The 27,135-nt window shown below is 39.1% G+C and overlaps 1 protein-coding gene across 2 annotated transcripts in view; it reads left to right on the forward strand.

Annotated features, from left to right (window-relative positions):
* Positions 1-27,135, forward strand: part of MICU1 (mitochondrial calcium uptake 1) — a 215,202-nt gene that overhangs the window by 182,481 nt on the left and 5,586 nt on the right. For both annotated transcript variants that reach the window (XM_059900042.1, XM_059900043.1), the window contains 2 exons: positions 15-123; positions 25,382-25,471. In XM_059900042.1, the coding sequence (XP_059756025.1) occupies positions 15-123; positions 25,382-25,471 (199 nt within the window). The remainder of the gene's footprint in view (positions 1-14; positions 124-25,381; positions 25,472-27,135) is intronic.

Genomic DNA, 27,135 nt, shown 5'->3' on the forward strand with positions numbered 1-27,135 from the left:
CTTTCTTCTTTCAGGGTCTGACATTTCCAGAAGTGGAGAACTTTTTTACTTTCCTAAAGAACATTAATGATGTAGACACTGCATTGAGCTTTTACCATATGGCTGGGGCATCTCTTGATAAAGGTAATGAAACCCAAAATTTTTTTCTTGAAGCTATAAACACTGAATCTGTAATCTATTAGGTGACTACCCATCCTTAACAGTAATACGTGAATTTTTCTTGACATTGTTTTTTGATTTGTTTTGTTGACACTGTATGAGCCTTGCATTTCACCCTGAGAGGCCAAATTGAGCAAATATATTGTCTTGTGCTAAAGGCTATATAGTCAAGGCAGATTCCCATCTTTAAATGATTAGTCTTGGAAACAGGCATCTAAGCTGAGGCACAGTGAATGAAATTCAGAAATTCTCTCTTTAGAGCCAGAGTCATGACATATATAATGTGAAGGTAAAGTTGCTGTTCATTTTAATTCATTCTTTGTTGAGAAGGAATAGTTTGGTTTGTTTTTCATGTTAAAGTTTTTGTGTTTTTCTTTAAAAGATAAAATCATGATTCTGAAAATAGCACCCCCTATTGGCTTACTTCATACAAATTCAGTTCCAGCTTGTACAGTCAATGTGAGAGAGCAGAGGAATTGAAAACAGTTTTTTCCCCAATATTTTATTATGCAAAATTTCAAACATACATAACAGTTGAAATAATTGTTCAGAGAACATCCATATATCCACCTCAATGAATATTTTGCTATATTTCCCTGATAGAATATCTATGCATATATTCATCCTTCTGATTATCAATCTCTCTTATTTTTTGACGCATTCAAAGTTAAGTTAGAGACATAAGTACTTCACTCCCAAATACTTCAGCATGAATATTAACTGAAGTTCAGTAGTTGTTTACAGTTCCCTTGTGCCCTTTCACAGTCAATTTCTGCCCGTGGTTATCACGAGGCAATCTTAATTCTGTGTATTTTTCCACCATAGATTAATTTTGTTTGTTCTAGAACTTCATACAAATGGAATTATACAATGTACACTCTTTCTAAAGTTTCTCTCAGCGTGTGCTTGAGATCCACCCATGTTGTTGCACGTACAGTAGTTTGTTCCTTTTTTATGAATAGTAATCCGTTGTATGAATACACCACAATTTGTTTATCCACTCTTCTGTTGGACACCTTGGCTGTTTCTAGTTATTGGCTATCTTGAATCAAGCCACTATGAACATTCTTGTGTTAGTCTTTTTGAGGACATGTATTTTCAGTTTTCTTGGATAAATACCTAGGAGTAAATTGCTGTGTCCAGAGAAAGGTATTTCGTTTATAAAAAAAACTTTCAGACCCTTTTTCACAGTGTATCTTTTTTATACTCCCACTAACAATGTACAGCAGTTCAAGTGGTTCCACATTCTTGTCAACAGTTGGTGGTATCAGTCTTTTTTAATTTTTGTGATTCTGGAATGTATATAAAGGTATCTCGTGTTTGTTTGGTTTTTTTAATATTTATTTTTTTATTTTATTTTTGGCTGCATCGGGTCTTTGTTGCAGCACGTGGGATCTTCGTTGTGGCATGCAGGATCTTTCGTTGCGGCACGCGGGCTCTTCATTGAGGTGTGCGGGCTTCTCTCTCTAGTTGTGGCACCCAGGCTCAGTAGTTGCAGCACGTAGGCTCAGTATTTACAGCGCAAAGCCTCTCTGGTGGCACACAGGCTCCAGAGTGTGTGAGCTCTGTAGTTGTGGCACACGGGCTCCAGAGCACGTGAGCTCTGGAGTTGCGGCACTCAGGCTCTCTAGTTGTGGCTTGCATGCTCAGTAGTTGCAGCGCGTGGGCTTAGTTGCACTGTGGCTTATGGGATCTTAGTTCCCCAACCAGGGATCAAACCCACGTACCCTGTATTGGAAGGCAGATTCTTAACCACTGGACCACCAGGGAAGTCCCCTCATTGTGTTATTAATTTGTACTTCCCTGATGACCTCTGCTATTGAGCAACTTTTTGTGTTCTCATCATTCAGATATCTTCTTTGGTGAAGTGTCTGTTCAAATCTTTTACCCATTTTTATAAGTTTGCTTGTCTTATTGAATTGTGGAAGTTCTTGATATATTCTAATATAAGTCCTATATCACATATATATTTTGTGAATAGCTTCCTAGTCTGTGGCTTGCCTATTAATTTTCTTAACAGGGTCTTTTTTTTTTTTAACATCTTTATTGGAGTATAATTGCTTTACAATGGTGTGTAAGTTTCTGCTTTATAACAAAGTGAATTAGCTATACATATACATATATCCCCATATCTCCTCCCTCTTGCGTCTCCCTCCCACCCTCCCTATCCCACCCCTCTAAGTGGTCACAAAGCACTGAGCTGATCTCCCGGTGCTATGCGACTGCTTTCCATTAGCTATTTATTTTACATTTGGTAGTGTATATACGTCCATGCCACTCTCTTACTTCATCCCAGCTTACCCTTCCGCCTCCCCGTGTCCTCAAGTCCATTCTCTATGTCTGCATCTTTATTCCTGTCCTGCCCCTAGGTTCTTCAGAACCATTTTTTTTTTTTTAGATTCCATATATATGTGTTAGCATACAGTATTTGTTTTTCTCTTTCTGACTTACTTCACTCTGTATGACAGACTCTAGGTCCATCCACCTCACTACAAATAACTCAATTTCGTTTCTTTTTATGGCTGAGTAATATTCCATTGTTTATATGTGCCACATCTTCTTTATCCATTCATCTGTCGATGGACACTTAGGTTGCTTCCATGTCCTGGCTATTGTAAATAGAGCCGCAATGAACATTGTAGTACATGACTCTTTTTGAATTATGGTTTTCTCAGGGTATATGCCCAGTAGTGGGATTGCTGGGTCGTATGGTAGTTCTAATTTTAGTTTTTTAAGGAAACTCCATACTGTTCTCCATAGTGGCTGTATAAATTTACATTCCCACCAACAGTGCAAGAGGGTTACCTTTTCTCCACACCCTCTCCAGCATTTATTGTTTGTAGATTTTTTGATGATGGCCATTCTGACTGGTGTGAGGTGATACCACCTTGTAGTTTTGATTTGCATTTCTCTAATGATTAGTGATGTTGAGCATCCTTTCATGTGTTTGTTGGCAATCTGTATATCTTCTTTGGAGAAATGTCTATTTAGATCTTCTGCCCATCTTTAGATTGGATTGTTTGTTTTTTTGATATTGAGCTGCATGCACTGCTTATAAATTTTGGAGATTAGTCCTTTGTCAGTTGCTTCATTTGCAAATATTTTCTCCCATTCTGAGGGTTGTCTTTTTGTCTTGTTTATGGTTTCCTTTGCCGTGCAAAATGTTTAAGTTTCATTAGGTCCCATTTGTTTATTTTTGTTTTTATTTCCATTTCTCTAGGAGTTGGGTCAAAAAGGATCTTGCTGTGATTAATGTCATAGAGTGTTCTGCCTATGTTTTCCTCTAAGAGTTTTATAGTGTCTGGGCTTACATTTAGGTCTCTAATCCATTTTGAGTTTCTTTTTGTGTATGGTGTTAGGGAGTGTTCTAATTTCATTCTTTTACATGTAGCTGTCCAGTTTTCCCAGCACCACTTATTGAAGAGACTGTCTTTTCTCCATTGTATATCCTTGCCTCCTGTGTCATAGATTAGTTGACCATAGGTGCTGGGTTTATCTCTGGGCTTTCTTTTTTTTTTTTTTTTTTTTTTTAGTTTTTTGTTTGTTTGTTTTATACAGCAGGTTTTTATTAGTCATCAATTTTATACACATCAGTGTATACATGTCAATCCCAATCGCCCAATTCATCACACCACCACACCCACCACCCCGCCGCTTTCCCCCCTTGGTGTCCATACATCTATTCTCTACATCTGTGTCGCAATTTCTGCCCTACAACCCGGTTCATCTGTACCATTTTTCTAGGTTCCACATATATGCGTTAATATACGATATTTGTTTTCCTCTTTCTGACTTACTTCACTGACCCAATTTCGTTCCTTTTTATGGCTGAGTAATATTTAGTTGTATATATGTACCACATCTTCTTTATCCATTTGTCTGTCAATGAGCATTTAGGTTGCTTCCATGACCTGGCTATTGTAAATAGTGCTGCAATGAACATTGGGGTGTATGTGTCTTTTTGAATTATGGTTTTCTCTGGGTATATGCTCAGTAGTGGGATTGCTGGGTCATATGGTAATTCTATTTTTAGTTTTTTAAGGAACCTCCATACTGTTCTCCATAGTGGCTGGATCAATTTACATTCCCACTAACAGTGCAAGAGGGTTCCCTTCTCTCCACACCCTCTCCAGCATTTGTTGTTTGTAGATTTTCTGATGATGCCCATTCTAACTGGTGTGAGGTGATACCTCATTGTAGTTTTGATTTGCATTTCTCTAATAATTAGTGATGTTGAGCAGCTTTCATGTGCTTCTTGGTCATCTGTATGTCTTCTTTGGAGAAATGTCTATTTAGGTCTTCTGCCCATTTTTGGATTGGGTTGTTTGTTTTTTTAATATTGAGCTGCATGAGATGTTTATATATTTTGGAGATTAATCCTTCGTCCGTTGATTCGTTTGCAAATATTTTCTCCCATTCTGAGGGTTGTCTTTTTGTCTTGTTTGCAGTTTCCTTTGCTGTGCAAAAGCTTTGAAGTTTCATTAGTCTCATTTGTTTATTTTTGTTTTTATTTCCATTACTCTAGGAGATGGATCAAAAAAGATCTTGCTGTGATTTATGTCAAAGAGTGTTCTTCCTATGTTTTTCTCTAAGAGTTTTATGGTGTCCGGTCTTACATTTAGGCCTCTAATCCATTTTGAGTTTATTTTTGTGTATGGTGTTAGGGAGTGTTCTAATTTCATTCTTTTACATGTAGCTGTCCAGTTTTCCCAGCACCACTTATTGAAGAGACTGTCTTTTCTCCATTGTATATCCTTGCCTCCTGTGTCATAGATTAGTTGACCATAGGTGCTGGGTTTATCTCTGGGCTTTCTATCCTGTTCCATTGATCTATATTTCTGTTTTTCTAACAGTACCATATTGTCTTGATTACTATAGCCTTGTAGTATAGTCTGAAGTGAGGGAGTCTGATTCCTTCAGCTCTGTTTTTTTCCCCTCAAGATTGCTTTGGCTATTCGAGGTCTTTTGTGTCTCCATACAAATTTTAAGATTTTTTGTTCTAGTTCTGTAAAAAATGCCATTGGTAATTTGATAGGGATTGCATTGAATCTGTAGATTGCTTTGGGTAGTATAGTAATTTTCACAATATTAATTCTTCCAATCCAAGAAGATGGTATATCTCTCCATCTGTTTGTGTCATCTTTGATTTCTTTCATCAGTGTCTTACAGTTTTCTGAGTACAGGTCTTTTACCTCCTTAGGTAGGTTTATTCCTAGGTATTTTATTCTTTTTGTTGCAGTGGTGAATGGGATTGTTTCCTTAATTTCTCTTTCTGATCTTTCATTGTTAGTGTATAGGAATGCAAGAGATTTCTGTGCATTAATTTTGTATCCTGCAACTTTACAAATTCATTGATTAGCTCTAGTAGTTTTCTGGTGGCATCTTTAGAATTCTCTATGTATAGTATCATGTCATCTGCAAACAGTGACAGCTTTACTTCTTCTTTTCCAACTTGCATTCCTTTTATTTCTTTTTCTTCTCTGATTGCTGTGGCTAGGACTTCCAAAACTATGTTGAATAATAGTGGCGAGAGTGGACATCCTTGTCTTGTTCCTGATCTTAGGGGAAGTGCTTTCAGTTTTTTACCATTGAGAATGATGTTTGCTGTGATTTTGTCATATATGGCCTTTATTATGTTGAGGTAGATTCCCTCTGTGCCCACTTTCTGGAGAGTTTTTATCATAGATGGGTATTGAATTTTGTCAAAAGCTTTTTCTGCATCTATTGAGATGATCATATGGTTTTTATTCTTCAATTTGCTAATATGGTGTATCACATTGATTGATTTGCATATATTGAAGAATCCTTGCATCCCTGGGATAAATCCCACTTGATCATGGTGTATGATCCTTTTAATGTGTTGTTGGATTCTGTTTGCTAGTATTTTGTTGAGGATTTTTGCATCTATATTCACCAGTGATATTGGTCTGTAATTTTCTTTTTTTGTAGTATCTCTGTCTGGTTTTGGTATCAGCATGATGGTGGCCTCGTAGAATGCATTTGGGAGTGTTTCTCCCTCTGCAATTTTTTGGAAGAGTTTGAGAAGGATGGGTGTTAGGTCTTCTCTAAATGTTTGATAGAATTCACCTGTGAAGCCATCTGGTCCTGGACTTTTGTTTGTTGGAAGATTTTTAATCACAGTTTCAATTCCATTGCTTGAGATTGGTCTGTTCGTATTTTCTGTTTCTTCCTGGTTCAGTCTTGGAAGGTTATACCTTTCTAAGAATTTGTCCATTTCTTTCACTTTGTCCATTTTACTGGCATAGAGTTGCTTGTAGTGGTCTCTTAGGATGCTTTGTATTTCTGTGGTGTCCATTGTAATGTCTCCTTTTTCATTTCTAATTTTATTGAGTCCTCTCCTTCTTTTTCTTGATGAGTCTTGCTAAAGGTTTATCAATTTTGTTTATCTTCTCAAAGAACCAGGATTTAGTTTTATTGATCTTTGCTATTGTTTTCTTTGTTTCTATTTCATTTATTTCTGCTCTGATGTTTATGATTTCTTTACTTCTTCTAACTTTGGGTTTTGTTTGTTCTTCTTTCTCTAGTTCCTTTAGGTGTAAGGTTAGATTGTTTATTTGAGATTTTTCTTATTTCTTCAGGTAGGATTGTATTGATATAAACTTCCCTCTTAGAACTGCTTTTGCTTCATCCCATAGGTTTTGGATTGTCGTGTTTTCATTGTCATTTGTCTGTAGGTATTTTTTGATTTCCTCTTTGATTTCTTCAGTGATCTCTTGGTTATTTAGTAACATATTGTTTAGCCGCGATGTGTTTGTGTTTTTTATGTTTTTTCCCCTGTAACTGATTTCTAATCTCATAGCGTTGTGGTTGTAAAAGGTGCTTGATATGATTTCAGTTTTCTTACATTTACCAAGGCTTGATTTGTGACCCAAGATGTGATGTATCCTGGAGAATGTTCCATGTGCACTTGAGAAGAAAGTGTAATCTGCTGTTTTGGATGAAATGTCCTATGAATATCAATTAAATCTATCTGGTCTATTGTGTCATTTAAAGCTTGTGTTTCCTTATTAATTTTCTTTCTGGATGATCTATCCATTGGTGTAAGTGAGGTGTTAAAGTCCCCCACTATTATTGTGTTACTGTCGATTTCCTCTTTTATAGCTGTTAGCATTTGCCTTATGTATTGAGGTGTTCCTATGTTGGTTGCATATATATTTATAATTGTTATATCTTCTTCTTGGATTGATCCCTTGATCATTATGTAGTGTCCTTCCTTGTCTCTTGTAACATTCTTTATTTTAAAGTCTATTTTATCTGATACTAGTATTGCTACTCCAGCTTTCTTTTGATTTCCATTTGCATGGAATATCTTTTTCCATCCCCTCACTTTCAGTCGGTATGTATCCCTAGGTCTGAAGTGGGTCTCTTGTAGACAGCATATATATGGGTCTTGTTTTTGTATCCATTCAGCAAGCCTGTGTCTTTTGGTTGGAGCATTTAATCCACTTACATTTAAGGTAATTATCAATATGTATGTTCCTGTTACCATTTTCTTAATTGTTTTGGGTTTGTTTTTGTAGGTCCTTTTCTTCTCTTGTGTTTCCCGCTTAGAGAAGTTCCTTTTGCATTTGTTGTAGAACTGGTTTGGTGGTGCTGAATTCTCTTAGCTTTTGCTTATCTGTAAAGCTTTTGATTTCTCTGTGGAATCTGAGTGAGATCCTTGCCAGGTAGAGTAATCTTGGTTGTAGGTTCTTCCCATTCATCCCTTTAAATATATCATGCCACTCCCTTCTGGCTTGTAGAGTTTCTGCTGAGAAAGCGGCTGTTAATCTTATGGGAGTTCCCTTGTATGTTACTGGTTGTTTTTCCCTTGTTGCTTTTAATAATTTTTCTTTGTCTTTAATTTTTGTCAATTTGATTACTTTCTGTCTTGGTGTGTTTCTCCTTGGGTTTATCCTGCCTGGGACTCTCTGCGCTTCCTGGACTTGGGTGGCTATTTCCTTTCCCATGTTAGAGAAGTTTTTGACTATAATCTCTTCAAATAATTTCTCAAGTCCTTTCTCTCTTCTCCTTCTGGGACCCCTATAATGCAAATGTTGGTGAGTTTAATGTTGTCCCAGAGGTCTCTTAGGCTGTCTTCATTTCTTTCCATTCTTTTTATTCTGTTCCATGGCAGTGAATTCCACCATTCTGTCTTCCAGGTCACTTATCCATTCTTCTGCCTAAGTTATTCTGCTATAGATTCTTTCTGGTATATTCATTTTAGTTATTGTATCATTCATTTCTGTTTGTTTGTTCTTTAACTCTTCTAGGTGTTTGTTCTTTAATTCTTCTAGGTCTTTAAACATTTCTTGCATCTTCTCGATCTTTGCCTCCATTCTTTTTCCGAGGTCCTGGATCATCTTCACTATCATTATTCTGAATTCTTTTTCTGGAAGATTGCCTATCTCCACTTCATTTAGTTGTTTTTCTGGCGTTTTATCTTGTTCCTTCATCTGGTACATAGCCCTCTGCCTTTTCATTTTGTCTATCTTTCTGTGAATGTGGTTTTCATTCCACAGGCTGCAGAATTGTGTTCTTCTTGCTTCTGCTGTCTGCCCTCTGGTGGATGAGGCTATCTAAGAGGCTTGTGCAACCTTCCTGATGGGAGAGACTGGTGGTGGGTAGAGCTGGGTGTTGCTCTGGTGGGCAGAGCTCAGTAAAACTTTAATCTGCTTGTCTGCTGATGGATGGGGCTGGGTTCCCTCCCTTTTGGTTGTTCGACCTGGGGTGACCCAGCACTGGAGCCTACCTGGCTCTTTGGTGGAGCTAATGGCAGACTCTGGGAGGGCTCATGCCAAGGAGTACTTCCCAGAACTTCTGCTGCCAGTGTCCTTGTCCCTGCAGTGAGCCACAGCCACCCACCACCTCTGCAGGAGACCCTCCAACACTAGCAGGTAGGTCTAGTTCAGTCTCCTATGGGGTCACTGCTCCTTCCCCTGGGTCCTGATGTGCACACTACTTGTGTGTGCCCTCCAAGAGTGGAGTCTCTGTTTCCCCTAGTCCTTTCGAAGTCCTGCAATCAAATCCCACTAGGCTTCAAAGTCTGATTCTCTAGGAATTCCTCCTCCCATTGCTGGACCCCCTGGTTGGGAAGCCTGACGTGGGGCTCAGAACCTTCACTCCAGTGGGTGGACTTCTGTGGTATAAGTGTTCTCCAGTTTGTGAGTCACCCACCCAGTGGTTATTGGATTTGATTTTCTTGTGAGTGCGCCCCTCCTACTGTCTCATTGAGGCTTCTCCTTTGTCTTTGGATGTGGGGTATCTTTTTTGGTGAGTTCCAGTGTCTTCCTGTTGATGATTGTTCAGCAGTTAATTGTGATTCCGGTGCTCTCACCAGGGGGACTGAGTACATGTCCTTCTACTCTGCCATCTTGAACCAATCTCATCTGTTTTTCCCTTTAAATGATGTCAGTCTTTGCTTCATTAATTTTGAGCTCTGGTATTAAGTGCATACATACTTAATGATTATGATTATTGTCTTTTCCTGATGAACTGGCCATTTTATCATTATGAAATATTCCCCCTTTATGTTTAGTAATATGCCTTTTCTTAAAGTCTGTTTTGTCTGGTATTGATTTAATTACTCCAGGTCTTTGGGTAGTTATTGTTTGCATGGTATGTCTTCCTCTATTCTTTTACGTTAAACCTATCTGTGTCTTTAAGGTGTATCTCTTCTAGACATAGAGTTGGGTTTAGTGGCCTTTTAGCTGTACTTTTTTGCGTTTTATATTTTAGTGATTTCTCTAGAAATTATAACTTTTCATGGTTTACTTAAAGTTAATATTGTACCACTTCAAGTGAAATGTAAGAACCTTGCATTCATACAGTTCCATTTACCATCATCCCATCCTTTATGCTATAGTTGTCATTTTATATTTCCTCTGTATATGTTATAATCCCTATCATATAATGTTAGGATGTTTGTTTTCAACAATTATATTTTTCAGTAAATTAACAGAAAAAATAATTTTTATACTTAGCCACATTTACCATTTATTCATACTTACCATTTTGAGTGTTTTTCATTTATTCCTGAATATCTAAAATTTTATCTGGTATCACTTCCCATCAGTTTGAAGAACTTCCTTTACCATTTATGGTACAGATCTGCTGGCAGTGAATTCTCTTAGTTTTTGGTTTATCTGACAATGTTTTTATTTCACCATTGGGTACTGTGATTTGTGATTTTTAAATCTCTCCAAAGCACTGACTCAGATTTTATAAGCACAGTCTTGCTTATTCAACACTTTTTGGTGGATTTCTTAAGATTTTCTAATATAAGATCATGCTATCTGCAAACAGAGATCATTTTACTTCTTCCTTTCCAAGCTGGATGCCTTTTATTTCATTTTCTTGATCCACATAACTTTTTAAAACAGCATTTGTCTCCTTGCTTGTTTACATATTTATTTTTGTTTGTTTAAAATAATACCTCCTCTGACCTTTGTAGAAGGCTTTGGAAAAAATTAATGAAATCATGGAGGTTATGTATGTGTATGTGTAATACCACAGGGTCATTTCTCCAGAATAGCTTTGGTTGTATTGCTTTGTTTCACAAAACAGGTTTGACAGCATCTGCAAATCCAAAGATGTAAGATTTGAAGTCATCACTTATTATTAAAATAAAATTAATAAGCTCCTATTTATATTTGCATACCTTTTTTTGAAAAGTCCAACTAAAGACAATAGATTCACTTTAAAGAACAATTATATAGGATGAATCACTGTCTGTGTTAAAATTACAGGATGTATAAAATAGAATGATTCAGGGTAATGGTAGCAAAGGAAAGTGCAACCTAGTGGTTAAAAAAAAAAAAAAGATAAAATGTTTCTTTCAAATGACTTCAAACCATTTCCTGGGATGTTTAGTCTCTCCATAGCGTTCATGCCTCATTATCCTTGTTAACAGAGGCAGTGGTACAAATTATACAGTCATATCTGATATCCAAAAATATGTTTGGTTTTGAGATAGATGATATTTGGCCTTTTTTTTTTACTTCTTAGATTGTTTTCTCTGTCTAACTTTGGAGTCCCTGAGTGTAAAAGATAGATATCTAGGGAAAACTGGCCTAGATTCATACTAAATAAGAGGGAGAAGCCAAGTGTATTCATTTCCCAGGGCTGCCGTAACAAATTACCACAAACATGGTGATCTAAAACAACAGAAAGTTATTTCACAGTTCTGAAGCCCACAAATCTGAAATCAAGATGTTTGCAGGGCCACACTCCCTCTGAAGGCTCTAGGAAAGAATCTTCCCTTGCCTCTTCCAGCCTGTGGTGGCTTAGTCACTCCTTGGCTTGTGGCTGCATAATACCAATCACTGCTTCTGTCTTCACGTGGTCTTCCCCCTCCTTCTCTCTTCTGTATATCTGTTTGTCTATCCTCTGTATATCTCTTGTAAGGACACTTGTCATTGGATTTAGGGCCCACCTGGTATCATCTCAAGATCCTTAATTACATCTGCAAATCCCCTTCTTCCAAACAAAGTCACATTCACAAGTTCTAGAGGCTAAGATGTAGACATATCTCTTGGGGTGGCCACCATTCAATGCACTGTAGCAACCAAGACCTAAATATCACTCATACATAGTCCACAAAGTAAGGCAAAAATAGAAACAAAAAAAATATGAGTTTAATTTACTGTGAGAATATTTGTATTGTCTGTTTAAAAATTCATTTTTTTAAACCTAATTATACTCTTTACATGGCTAACTTCTATTTCTTCAAAGAGGCCTTCCCTAACTACTCAATATACATTATAAAAAACTAACTATATTGTCTATAGCTTTTATAGTTTTTTTAAAAAGAGGCATTAACCTAAAATCTTCTGCCTTCACTATTGTCATCAATTTCTATCCATAAATTATATACATCGGCTTGAATTTTCACAAATATGGCTTATTAGGTAGAGCAGAGACTACTAACTGTGATATTTTGTACATAGATAGTAGGCCCTCAGTAAATACTTATTAACTGAATTATGCCTCATCTGTCCAGGAGCTTGAACAAACAAAAGTAAGCATTATCCTTGATTCTGTACTTGTTCATCCCCATATTTATTTCTTCAATAAATCCGTGTCCCTGCTTCTAAAACATCCTGAATCTGACTCTGTTTCTCCACCTAGCCTACTCTAGTCCTGATCTCTTTACCTAGGCTTACAGGGCTCCATATGGCATGGTTCTTGTATACTCTTTGAGTACATCAAATATCACTTTCTTACCAGTTCACTCCATTCCACATGTTCTTTTATATTCTAGATATATCAAGTTCATTCCCACCCAAAAGCCTTTGTTCGGGCTGTTCCTTCACCTCAAGTGCTCTTTCCCAGGATCTCTGTGTATTTGGCTCCTTGTAACTCAGGTCTCATATAAATCACTTTCCTGGTAACTCCATCAGCCTGTATCATAGCCTTTATCACTACCTGATATTTTCTTGTGTATTTATGTGTGCATTTATTATCTGTCTCTGTTTACTAGAATGCTTATCTGTCTTGTTCCTGGATATATTCCCTGTGCCTAGGACAATATCTGGGATATAGTAGACACCCTATAAATATTTGCTCAATAAATGAATGAGTGAATGAACATCTTGATAGATGTGAAAAAGACATAGGATCTCAAGCCAATAACCCCTTACCTTTGACAGTAGACCCAGAGAACAAATTCATGTCATGAATTCATTGTGTACTATAACCCCTATCTTTTAGACTTAACATACATTTCACCTTCATCCGAGCTTAAGGGGGTCATGATATCAGCAATGTTAAGTGATGTACTGCAGTGTGCATGGAAAGACTAGCCTGTGCTTGGCTACCATTCCAAGTTCCTTCCCTCTGCCAGATGTGCCTGTCTTCACTTCCTTTGCTCTGCCAGATGTGCCTATCTTTTGCAGGCTCTCCTTGCACTCTCCCCTTTGCTTTTAAACATTCCTGATCCTAATAGTCATACTAGTGATTTTTCCATTCGTTTGAGTTCTATGCCAATTCTCCTTCCACTGAATCATGGAATTTCACTGCTGAGATGAATCTTAGAAGAGAGGAAGAAAAGTGTAATAGTTAAGAATAAAAGTCTGGATTTGAATCTTGGCTCCATCATTGACTAGGTTTGTAGCTTTGGGCAATTTCTGAATTTAGTTTCTGTGTTTTTAGAATCAGGATAATAATATCCACCTCATAGGATTGTCCTGAGGATAAATCTACATAAAGCACTTAACCTGGTGCCTATCATGCAGTGAATGTTTAATAAATGTCTGCTGCTTCCATTATGAGGTTGATGATGTAACCAGATTTAGTGTGGTTCATCCGTTCATTCAGCTAGCAGCATAGGCACTGTGCTGGGCACAGGGTTCTACTCTCAAGAAGCTCACAGTCTATTAGGGGAGAAAGAAAAGGATACAAGCTGTTCAAGTTGCTGTGATAGGTGCTAATTAGGGCCTCTGACCCCTATGAGGGGTGGGGAAAGAGTGAGGCAGGGGTGGACACAGGAGTACTTTTGTCTGCCTGCTGCTCTCAGTCTCAGCTGTCTTCATTTTTTCTCAAAAGGTTAGGACCTTCAGAAATTGGCACCTTTTAGAGGCCCTGGAACTCTCTCTTCCTTGGCTATTTTAGAGCTTGCAAACCTGTCTTTAGACATAATTTAGTACAGAATTTCCGAAACAGCATTGTGAAGAACATTATATACTGCACTATGTTAATGGTTTTGTGGGTTTAAAACAAAACCCAAAAAAAGTGTTCCATGGTTCAAATAAGTTTGGAAAATGCCAGGTTATACAGAATTTCTTCCTGCAGCACTACTCCTGCCAACTTTTTAGTATGCTAATGTGCATTATTAATCTCCAAGAGAGTGATATAGTTCCCAAACTTGACTTGACTCAGAATGTCTTTTAACAACTTATAGAGCTAATGTTCCTCAGAACAGTTGGAGAACCCAGGCAGGTGGCAACTGCAGATTTACATTCCAGCGTGATGTAATCCCTCAGATTGAAAATGCCAAATTTCATTGTGGCTATTTCTTTAGTTCTACATGGTTCATGTGAGAATGACAACTCTCAGGCAAGAATGACATGCCTTTGTTAAATTTTGACCATTTGGAGAAAGAACCTTTCTGCATGAACTATAGTACCTTTCTACTATAGGTCATCTCTTTTGTTTAGCACTTAAGAGGAATTGGTTCTATTGCTTATTCATATACATACTGGGCATAAAATTAGATATATTACCTCTCAAGGGCTGTCTGAATGATTTACCTAGTCTGCTGAAGAAGGTAATGGAAAATTGAACATGACTCCTTCCCCATGGCATCCTATGATGGAAAAGTTAGAAATTATTTGAGTTGGAGCCCTAGAATGAGCTATGGCCTGTATGACTTAGAGTATTCTTATTTCTGCCAAGAGAATAAAAGGTTTCTAGGTATGGTAAAGCCCCATTATAAGCACCTTAGGATATTAGAGATTTGGGAAACTTGTAGGTCCAGTTGTGTCCCCCATGTACTTTGAACTATAATGCAGGAAATAATCGCACAAATATAGGCCATGGCCTTTAGTACTCATGCCCCAGCACAAGCCCATTTAAACTGAAAATCATAATTTATGACATGGTTGTCCTTAATTCTTTATAGTCGTCCTATACGTACAGTTTACCTTATTACCTGACAAGCTAAGAAAATAAATAGTAAAACCTATGGCATATCCCCTACAGGATACTCTCTGCAATCCCAAGTATTTTTACTGAAAGTTAGGTAGTATTATCCCCCATTTTATGAATAAGGAAATACAAAATGAAGCAGCTTACTCTTGGTTACCCTGCTAAGTAGAGCTAGAATTCAAGCTCAGGTCTCTCTGATCCCAGTCTGTGTTCTATCCAGACTGTCATGTTGTCTCTCAGTATATCCCAAAATGCTGCTGGAATTTGAAAATCTTTGCTGAAACGCAATCCAGGAGGAGATAATGCAGGTTCACCATTTTGAACTATGGTTCTCAATAGCTTAGGGAAGACAGGCTCTAGGCTATTTCCTCCCAGTTCCCTTTGGCTAAGAGTTGACCATTCTTGGGTGAGAATAAAGTCCTTTTGGTAAACTATGATGTTTTGGAGTTAGTGTCCTTCTCTTGAAGGTGAAATATGACATTTTCCCCCTACAATTGTCTCTTCTGTTTAGGATCAGGTTCTCCCACTCAGACACGCTCTGACATCTGTAATGCATACCCTACAGTGACACAGACTCTTGGAGTTGTCTAATCTAGCTTCTTATCCCACACAGGGACATCTTAGTAGACACATCTGTGTTCTTCACTTTTCTGACCATATAACTTTTTGGTGAAGAAACCAATACACAAAAGCCTAAAGTTACTTAAATAAGGTCATGTAGCAAGGAAAGTTAGTATCCCTTTAAAGGATACCACAGAACAGAAAAGACATATGTATATACTAAGCTGTCAGTTTCTGGACATCAAATTATAGGATATACAGATATGGATGGACTTCTCAGCTTTTAATGATCCAGCTGTTCCTCATCACCTCTACTCGTTGGTGTAGCAATACTTTGTTATACTTTTAGAGACGGTTCCAACATCTAGCATTTATTGAGAGCTAAATATATGCAAGACATTTGTAAGCATAAATTTTGGGTTTAAACTCAAACCTGATTTTGAGTCCCTATTACTCATTAGCTTTGTGACTTTGAACAAATCACTGAAACTCTCAAAACCTCAGTTTCCTGATCTGTAGAACAGTGATAAAGGCTACTTGCCTCAGGGCTATTGTGAAAATTAAATGAGATAACCCTAAATTACTATACTAGATTGAAATTATGACTATACACAGCTGCCTGCTCTGTTTTCAGCCCCAAGGTACTGACTTTCCTCTGCCTGTTTATCTTATTTTTTTAGTTAATTAATTAATTTATTGTTATTATTATTATTTTGGCTGCTTTGGGTCTTCATTGCTGCACGCGGGCTTTAGTTGCGGCAAGCGGGGGCTACTCTTCTTTGCGGTGCGTGGGCTTCTCATTGCAGTGGCTTCTCTTGTTGCAGAGCACGGGCTTCAGTAGTTGTGGCACACGGGCTTAGTTGCTTCGCGGCATGTGGGATCCTCCCAGACCAGGGATCGAACCCATGTCCCGTGCATTGGCAGGCAGAGTCTTAACTACCGCGCCACCAGAGGAGTCCCAAAAAGTTATTTTAAAAAAAATATATAATCCTAGAACCTGATGAGGCTTAATTTTGTTATCTTAGAAAGTAGTACTGCTTTTTTCAGTAGATACTTTTTGAGATTCGTATTAGTTTAGAAGTTACAAGTTGGGGTTTTTTGTATTTTTTTATTTTTTTTAATTTTTTTAAAATTAATTTATTTATTATTTATTATTATTTTTTTGGCTGTGTTGGGTCTTCGTTTCTGTGCGAGGGCTTTCTCTAGTTGTGGCAAGCGGGGGCCACTCTTCATCGCGGTGCGCGGGCCTCTCACTATCGTGGCCTCTCTTGTTGCGGAGCACAGGCTCCAGACGCGCAGGCTCAGTAGTTGTGGCTCATGGGCCTAGTTGCTACGTGGCATGTGGGATCTTCCCAGACCAGGGCTCGAACCCATGTCCCCTGCATTGGCAGGCAGATTCTCAACCACTGCGCCACCAGGGAAGCCCTTTTTGTATATTTTAAATAGGAAGATTGGAGCTTTTAGTTTCTCCTAAGTTTCATCATTCATCCAAAAATTCTTGGGATCATTGCTTTCAGAAGGCATTATCATTATTTAACTTCTCTGTTCCTAGGAATATCTAAGCAGTATTAATATCTCTAGTATCCACAGCAGGGGATCTCACATTCAAGGGGGAATTTTCTACTGGACTGTAAACTCCTGAGGACAAGAACCATGTTTTCCATCTCTTTGTGTCCTACTCCGAGCCTAGAAGAATTATGTATATTTATACAGTAGATATTTAATTAATGTTGAATAAATGAGTGAATTAATTCTAAACATGGTCAGATCCTGAAAAGGATGCTAAAGCTCTAATAAAAACCTAGAGTGAGGAGGAGAATGATAGGAGTATGAGACCTTCCCATATCATTAATTTCCTTGACACATGGGCAAGTCACAATTTCTCTGACCTCAAGTTAGAGTTTTACTAATTATCTCCAAGCGTGCTTCCAGATTTGAAATTCTATAAATAATCAGCTTTTTACTGAATGTTGTAATGTTTTAAGGGACATGTTATAGCCTAAGTATCCAAATCTGTGTTAAAGTGAACTAACTTATAATTATCAGATACATTTGAAGTCAGAGCAAGGCTGTTGAATTCCCAAAAGAAGCGTGGCAGTTTTATTTTCTTGTTAAGAAATTTAAAACTTAATTAGATCTTGGCTAGTGCCTCTATAAGAGCTAGTTTATGGAGCTTGGTATAGTAGTTGCAGAAAAGTGACAGTTCCATAAAATGTACCTAGAATGAGTGTAGCTGTATATAAAGTATGATTTGAGGAACCTCAAAAGGACATTCCCAACCATAAATACCTTCCCTACTTAACTTTCTTGCTTATAACAAATTACTACAAATTTGCAGCTTAAAATACCACCTGTTTATCCCCTAGTTTCTATAAGTCAGGGTCTGAGCATAGCATAACTGGGTTCTCTGCTCAGGGTCTTAACAAAGTGGAAATCAAGACATCAGTAGGACTGCTTTCTCATCTGGAGTTCATAGTCCTCTTCCAAGCTCACCTGGGTTCTTGGCAGAATTCACTTCCTTTTGGTTGTAGGACTGATGTCCCTTTTTCTCGCTGGCTGTCACTCGCAGCAGGCTGCTGCAGTTCCTTGCCATGCGGCCCTCTCACAGGCCCTCTTACAATATGGCAGCTCACTTCTTCAAAGCCAGAAGGAGAATCTCTTTCCCCAGTGTGCTGAGATGGGTTCTTATATAACTGTAATCATGGGAGTGACTATCCCATTACCTTTTCCGTATAAAGTAACCTAATCACAAGAGTGGTATCACATCCTATTCACAGGTCCTGCCCACATTCAAAGAGAGGAGATTTTACAGGGTGTGGGGATGTTGAGAACCATCTCAGAATTCTACCCACCATACCAGAAATTACCACTATTCTATTCTTTGAGGACTTCTGAAGATATGGACATTTTAACTAATCTAAGCCATGTTATCTAAAAAGATGTTAAGAATGGCAGTCATAAAATTTTAGGGCTAGAAAAGAGCTTAGAAATCATTTTACTTAAACCCTTGCTTTATTGTTTTAACCTCTTTGTTTACACTTGAAGGAAAATGACTTGCTCAAATCACAGCTAGTGCGATGCAAAACTGAGACCAGAGATTCAGGTTCACTCACTTCCATACCATTGTTCTCTTTAGTACGCGGCATCCACTGCCACGAGAAGGACCTAGAGAATTCTACTGGGGACTCAGTGCTTTTATGGGAAGGCAGAAATAGGGAAAAGTTCACAGCAGAAATGTATGGGAAAGCATCCCCAGACAGCCATAGAACGAAGGCAGGAAATGGGAATGTCATAAAGATGTGTGGGGAAGAGGTTATGGGAAAAAAGCTCCTATTTTATAAACTCTTTTAAAGTTTGTGGAGGCAAGCCCCTATGCTTCAGTTCGTTACTGCATTTTGTAAAAACATTTATGTGTGAAGAGGAGTGTTGGCCAGAATTTCATTCATTTAAGACAAAGTCATCAATTTTTTAAACACAATTATTCATGACGTAGGCAGGGAAGCTCAAATTCTGAAAGAAACGTTTGCTTCATGAGGCACTTTCTCTGCAGAGACCTGATTTTTTTCCCCTAATTTAAAGTTACTTAGCAATTCTAAAGATTGATTCTGGCTTAACTATGTTGCTTTGAATATGTTGTGATTTAGTAAAATTATATATAAGTGCCCCAAGGAGGAAGAGAGCTGCTTTAGGGATTCATGATTACCATTGGGGGAGAGAGGAGAGTGAGGGTAGGATAAACTGCCAAAACATCCACTTAAATAGATAAGTGAGAAAAACATCAGCCAACATTACATCCTGCTATGAAAAGAATCAGAAAGGAATTATACCAACTGGGGAAGTATAGAGATTACTATTTAACGCATGTGCTGCTTTTGTGGGGCTTAAGGGGTTACTACCCTTAGAAACCTCTGAAGTTTTATTAAGACACTTGTTAAGGTGAAGAGTATTTAGCCTTTTGGCATAATTTCAGCAAACTGAACTTAAATATCTCAGTTGCTTTCAACTTTAGCCATCAGAGATTCAGACTCTGTTGAAGCTGACAACCATAGCCCACCAAAGAAGTAATTTCGTAAAGAGGGGATAAAAGGCACTTCCTCCTCAAGATTGAGGTTAGAATAATATGAGGAAGTGGTTATCTAAATAATGATACATCCTCTTGGTGGAATACTATGCAGCTGTTAAAAAAGAACTGTTTATGTATTGGAATGGAATTATTTCTTAGATATATTGTTAAATGAGTCAAGCAAAACCATTTAATATACCAACCACCATTTCGTGGGAAGAAGTGAAGAATAAATATTTGATTTTATATCTATAAAATATTTCTGGGGAAACTGGAGATATTGGTTGCCTCTGGACAACTAGGGGGCAGGGGTATAAGTTTGGGAGGGAGATTTCAGCCCTTTTGAAATAGCTGAATGTATTATCTAATGAAAAATAACTTTTTAAAATAAAAAATAATGAAAATTTAAAGACTCAAAGAGGGAAAAGCAAGTTAATATGGTAAATTGGTCTCCAAATAAGACCTGGCTGTGTTATAAAGGTTTCCCTGCAAGGAGACTTGACTGGCCCCCTGCAAAATCTCATCCCCACCTGCACCTCTGTTCTAGCTCTCTAGTCAGGCATTAGCATCCTTTCCTGCTTTCAGTACTTTACTCAGACCCCCACCCCCCATCACCTACTGTTGTACCTGCCAAATCTGGAGCAGTATGTCTCTTTAATCCTTTAGAATTAGGATCCAAAATGTACCTCCAACAAAATACAGACTATTCCACAGTGACCCATATGTGTCTGTTAATGTCTGATAGTTCTCCTATGTATTTCTCCATCTTAATGGTTTGTATGGTTTCCCCCACTGAACTGTGATTGCCCTCTGAGCGTGGCACCTGAAATCACTGCCTAATGGTGCTGATAGAAATGCTTGCCCTTTGTGGACAAAATGTGTTGAGTGTTTTTAATGACGCCAGATACAAGACTGAACAATGGCAATAAACCTTACTGTAAATCAGTTTTACTAGATTAATCATGTAAGCCCATTGAAGCAGTCATCTGGGATGATGCTCTGAGATTCAGAAAACCTGACCACAGGTTTTCTCTGTGGCATATACCAGTATTTAAGAGCCAGGATCACCAGCATCACCTCTGACAGTGGACTGCCTGAGCACACAGAGGGGGTCAACCTGCCTGCAGCTCAGAAGCACCGTGCGGAACACAGAATTGTTATATTTTTCATTATTAGTATACTGCGTTGCTCTTGGCTCCTTAAATTGCTTGTCATCCTAAATATTGTCCTTTCCTCCCCACCCACACCCCCTCAATCAGGCTGAAATGTGTATGTTGTATTAACCAAAGTGTCTTGGAAGAAGATGCAAAAGAAAGGACAGGTGCTTTTTAAAGGAAAATCCTTCCCCCGTCCCCGCCTTCCCCGAAGCCATCTAGGCATGGATTTAAGAAACTAGGACCTCTGCATCATAAGCCCTTCCAAAGCTGAAGCAGAAATGTCTTCCCTCACTTAACCTTGGCAGTCACCAGCCAGCTTTTGATTTTCTCCACTGCAGTCCAGGAAAACAGGAATAATCACATGGCCGCACAGCTAGAGACTGTCAACCCAACGTGGCGTATCACCTTTCCAAACATCTTTGCATTAGGAAGAGACAGGCAGTTCCTAACTGGGTCACATTGTCTGTAGGTCTATCTATGCATCAGAGGTATAGAAGCTCCCAGGGCCACCTTTGTTTCATACGCTTTTCATTGGGTTGCATTTTAATAAACTTCTTTAAGTTCTTAAAATTGTCAGTACGCGTTCCAAGGGAATGCTAATGTATAGGGCAATCAGATCTGTGGTCAAACTATAATGCTGGCTCTTCACAACCCCTAATTGTTACTCAGTTATTCGTCCCTGCCCACTAGCAAGGAGTAATCCCCAACTTGGCTTTTCTTTCATCTGAGCTCTTTCTCTTGTTTAGAGTGACAGATTCATGGGAATTCCCTGGCGGTCCAGTGATTAAGACTCTGCGCTTTCGCTGCCGAGGGTGACGGGGAACTAAGATCATGCAAACCATGGGGTTCGGCCAAAAAAAAAAAAAAAAAACAGAGTGACAGATTCATGGGGGGATCCGTTGTCCATATAAGGGATCGAGTGGATCCAGTGTGTATAGGGAAAAGAGCATTGGCTGGAAGTCAGAAGATCCAGATTCTAGACCCAGCTGTGCTACTAGCTAGCTTTGTGACCCTGAGCAAGTTACTCAGATTCTCTGCATTTTACCTTTCGTCTGAGGTCTCTTCCAGTTCTACGATTCTGATTCCAAGTGGATGTTTGGGGTCTTATCCCTCCAGAACTCTCCTTTCCTCTGTTCAACTACTGTTGTGAATAGTTTTATGTAATATAGCTTCTGATATTATAGTCACACAAACTCAGTATGTGTTTCTGTCTGATGCTGAGTTGTCTAGTCATGGACTATGCCAGAGAGTAAATTGGGGGTCCTGGCACAATTCAGATTCTGCCTGGACTTTTCAAAAAGCCAGATGGTTAACACGTTTTTGAGTGCCAATTCAGCACGCTTCTGCAAATTCCTCCCCATCCCAATCTAGTAGAAATCACCCAATCTCATGTCCATCTATTGTTCAGGCAGCTGGACCAGATTTGTACCAAAGGAATAGATAGGCCTTGGAAACGTAGGCCTTCTCCAGGGTGACTTCATGCTCCATAGAGACATCTTTCAGATTAGAATCCCAACCATCAATCAATTAGCATCATCAAGTAAGGGAGGCCCAAATTCCAGTACCAACAACTGGTCTGCATGGGGAAGTTGAGATCTGGGGCGGAGGGGATGAGGGATTGTTCTCCTTGCTGTGATTTAATTATGGCTTTGTGGTTCAGAGATGTGGAAGCAAATCTGAATGAGCCAACTCTCAGGACCAGCTGTCAAGCACTTGGCTTGTAATCTGCTGTCATCCTACTTGTTCCAAGTGCTCTTGGCTGTACAGCTCACCAGCTAGTTTAATGTTTGTTTCCTCCACTGCTCTGATTCACACCCTGGGGGCTTATCTGAGGATCTTGGACTGTGAAAGGGCACCCCAGCCAGGCTCTTTGCTGGCTGGTAACATCCCAGTGGTTTGAATAACTTAGCTCCTGTAGTACAGATGGCGTCAGAGCCCTCTCCATGTGAGATGGAACATATTCTGTAACTGTTCTGTCAAGAGATGGTATTTGTAATGAGGGATTCCTGACAGTGGCTTCCAGAAGTCCCTATTCTACAACCATTTAATACCACTTTAATGAGCTTTTCACTAAAAAAAAAAAAAAAAAAAAAAGCCAAGAGCTCTCACTGACATTCTTGGATATTATTTAGTTAATGGTTTATTTAGAGGAAAGGCTCTATCTTCATGGGGAAAAGGATAGGCACTTGGAGCATCAAGAAGAATTAGCACTACTATATAGCACAGGGTACCCTACTTAGTGCTCTGTGGTGACCTAAATGGGAAGGAAATCCAAAAAAGAGGGGATATATGTATATGTGTAGCTGATTCACTTTGCTGTACAGTAGAAACTAACACAACATTGTAAAGCAACTATACTCCAATTTAAAAAAAAGAATTGGCAATAGGCACTCTGCCCTGAGAAAATGGAACTGGGAAAGAGAAAAAGAGGGTAGTTATCAGTTATAACAGGTGTGGTATTGGTGTGAAAAAGGCATGGTTAACAAACATTGGCAGAGAAAGGAATGGTTAACATAAAGCGTTCATGTTTATCTACATCGAACAGGTTTTGAGCCACTTCTCAGGACACATTTCTGTGGCCACAGAGGGTAATTCAGTAAATGATCACAATTTGAGAGCATCCAGTGTCTTCTGATCTGATTCTCTTTTCACTGAGCAATCTTCTGAGGTGAACTGAGTTTCCTTAGTAGATTTTCCTACTGAGAAGTATAATGACCAGCTGTCATCAGTTTAGTTCTCTTAACAGTTACTGTTTTCATTGTAAATTGGCCTTCTGGTTTCTCTTCCTTCCCCAGGCCATTTAGTTAGCAGGAGTCAGTTCTTCCTGAGCTGACTGAGAGAATCAAGTGTCTAGACCTACGAGGCTAAGTTTCTAAACCCTAGAATTTCTACAGTCTTGTAGAGGCCCCATCTCCCCCGTCAGCACTTAACCACATCTTGTGAACATCCACACAATAATATATTCTGCTTAAGTCTTTTAGTTCCAAGGGATGTTGATTCCTCTTTCACTCTAACTCACATCCCGGGAAGAGGGGCGGTATGAGCAGTAACCTAAAGCTGCAGGAGGAGGAATCTGACTCTTCCCGCCCTCGTGAGCAGCCTAGTCCCCCTCCAACCAGAGGCTGTGGACACTAAGGTACAGCCCAGCTTGTGGCCCTTATACCTTTCTTCTACCCTTCGCCACACAAGATCTTCAGCTATTTCTGTGTACCTCCACCCCTATCCCTCACCCTCAGATTCTAGAAAACACCAATAAACCATTCTTTGCACTACTAAGCCACCTCAGCAGCTATCCTGTGGCATCCCCTCATTTGAATATGAGAATATTATACCTAAAGAGATCAGGTGACTCCACCACAGCAAGTTGATGGAGCCAGGACTAGAGCTCAGGTCTTGTGACTTGCAAGCACAGTTTTTCTACTGCGTCGCCTTGCTCCTCTGCATTGTTCTGGCATTTGTATCAGCTGACGTCAGGGGCCCTGTGGTGAATATAATGGAGGCTATAGAGGTGAAGTGAAAGAGCAAATGCAGAAAAAAAATGACAAGAAAGAACTGAAATTATAGGAATGAAATAAGCAGAGAAGGCACACTGCCTTTAAGTTCACATTGCTTGTAGAAGAATCTAATCTGAGGTTTATAGATATGAACACTTCGTTGCTAGTTGGTTTATAAATAGAAATTCATCTTTTTCTTTCCTGGGAGTTCTACCTCACTGAAGAGCGTGTCTATAAGCAATAACATAATTTATAGATGTAGCTGGATCAGGCTTGAGGATAAATGGCAGAGAGGGCAGGGGAAATTGCCTCGTCCTTCCTGGCTTGTTTTTTGTGAGAACCCAGTTCTCACGTGATTGCTAGTGTTAAACAGTAAATGTCATAGAAAGAGAAAATGGCAAGAGAGAGGAGATTTTCTGATGAGATCTGGAAAAAGAAAAAAAAAGAGAGACTGTATTGATCTAGTGAGATGGGGGCCACCGCTTCTCCCAAGGGGCATGGTTGGAAAAGACAAAGTGGCTGATGGAAAACCTGTTGGGAGGAAGGGCAGGAGCTCAGCCATGCAGATTCTCCACTGTCAGTCAGCAACTGGGGGGTGAAGCCTCAGTGCACTCAGACAAGTCTCCTTGTTCCCCACTTCCCCATCCTTTCTCTGCCTCATTGTTTCCTTGACTTTTTGTTATTGTGTTCTTTCCAGTGGGAGGGAAATGCCAAGATGGAGACTATCAGGCATTCTTTATTTTTTTTCAAGGCACTCTTCTGGTAATAATTTATTAGAAAAGCCACCACTGCATGCTGAAGACTTAGAATTCCATCCTTAAATATTATGTGGATTTTCACTTTTTAAATTTTTATTGTGGTAAAATGTATATAACAAAAGTTGCCATTTAAACCATTTTTAAGTATGTAAGTCAGTGGCATTAATTACATTCACAGTGTTGTACAACCAGCACCACTATTTCCAAAACTTTTCCATCACCCCAAACAGAAAATCTGTACCGATTAACCACTAACTCCCCAGCCCCTGGTAACCTCTAATCTACTTTCTCTATAAATTTAGTATCAGGCATTCTTACTTAATTATATATACCTCCTAAACTGTGGCAGCAGTAGAAAGAAAATGGAATCTGAAGTGAAAAGGAAAGGGGGTTATGGATTAAAAACTGAATTATCATTTTCTTAAATGTGATGTAAATACACTTGAAAATTTTTTATTGTGACTGAATAGTTTTATCATTCCATTCAGAGAAAGCAAAACGAAGTCCCTCTGCTGTGCTAACTCAACATCTTTCTTCTTTCAGTGACCATGCAGCAGGTGGCCAGGACAGTGGCTAAAGTGGAGCTCTCAGATCATGTGTGTGATGTCGTGTTTGCGCTCTTTGACTGTGATGGTGAGTGGGGCCCTCTGGAGTCCGCGGAAAAACCAAGCCTTACTGCCCTTGAAGTAGACACTTTTATGATGGAGCCTTGCAGCCAGCTCCAGGGTACCAGCCTAGACTGCTTCAACTTCCCCATTTCCCACATCAGTAGCTGAGCCCTCAGACTCATGACATTGAGAAATACCACCCCTGGTCCTGGTTTGTGTTCTCCATTTCTTCTTATAATTCTAATTTGCCTGTAGGCCTAAATTCATTTATGACCCTAAGGATCTTAAAAATAAAAACAAGGGAATTCCCTGGTGGTCCGGTGTTTAGGACTCCCCGCTTCCACTGCAGGGGGGCACGGGTTCGATTCCTGGTTGGGGAACTAAGATCCCGCATGCCGTGCGGCACGGCCAAAAAAAAAAAAAAATTAGACCCAGCTTACTGCTTAGTAGATAGGTGCACTTGAGTATTTGAATGTCTCTAGGAAGAAGATGGTACTGATCATTCCACCACCCAGGGCACATTTTAGTCATTTACAACCCATCATAGCATTCCAGCTGCACACCAAGGTCTGTTGTGTCTGTGAGCACTCTGCAGTTTATTTAGCCCATTTAAGAGATCCTGGTTCTGCTCTGGCCTTATTTCTCAGCTATGTTGGCTGATACAATGATGATAATATTAACAATGGAGGCTCACAGTTTTTTGTCTCTTTTTTTTTTTTTTTTGCCTTAAATTTTTTTATTTTTATTTTTTAAAATTTTTATTGGAGGATAGTTGATTTATAATGTTGTATTAGTTTCAGGCATGCAGCAAAGTGAATCAGTTATACATACACATCTGTCCATCTTTTTTAGATTCTTCTCTCATATAGACCATTATAGAGTACTGAGTAGAGTCCCCTGTGCTATACAGTAGGTCCTTATTCGTTATCTCACAGTTTTTTCATTGCTTACTATGAGCCAGATACACTGTGCAAGCTGCTTGTTTAATCCTCTGACACAGGAGTAGTTATTAACCACATTTTACAGATAAGGAAGCTGCAACTCAGAGAGGTTAAGTAGTTTTCCCAGGATCACAAAGGTAGTATTAGATAGCGAATCCAGGATTTGAAGCAAAAGTGCACTGCCTCCCTCTGTACTATATGACCTCAATTCCCTGTCTCACAGCCAAGATTCACTGTTCATCTTCCTCCAGGAAGCTAGGCTCACAGAATTCAAGAACAGATCAAAAGCTCCTGCATGTGTGAAACCTTCCCTTTTGATCCCAGCATAATGAATCACTCTGGTTTTTTTATTCCTTAACTTGGTTCAATTTGTCTGCATTGCTGCATGTTACACTCCATCTCTGTGTATGTGACTTAATGTCCCTACCTAATTGTGAGCTTTTTATGGGTAGTTACAAGTCCTATTCACCTCTGGATCCCGCCTCCCCTGCAATTAGGACCTCAGACAGTACTTTGCACATAACAGGTGTTCATTAACTTTTTTTTTGTTTGTTTTTTAATTTATTTTTAGTTGTGCCAGGTCTTAGTTGCGGCAGGTGGGTTCCTTAGTTGTGGCATGCAAACTCTTAGCTGCGGCATGCATGTGGGCCCTGACCAGACAGAAATCGAACCCACGTCCCCTGCATTGGGAGGTGGATTCCCAACCACTGCACCACCAGGGAAGTCCTCACTAACTTTTTAAGTTGAA

This window comes from Balaenoptera ricei, chromosome 16 (assembly GCF_028023285.1).
Source record: "Balaenoptera ricei isolate mBalRic1 chromosome 16, mBalRic1.hap2, whole genome shotgun sequence".
Lineage (NCBI taxonomy): Eukaryota > Metazoa > Chordata > Mammalia > Artiodactyla > Balaenopteridae > Balaenoptera > Balaenoptera ricei.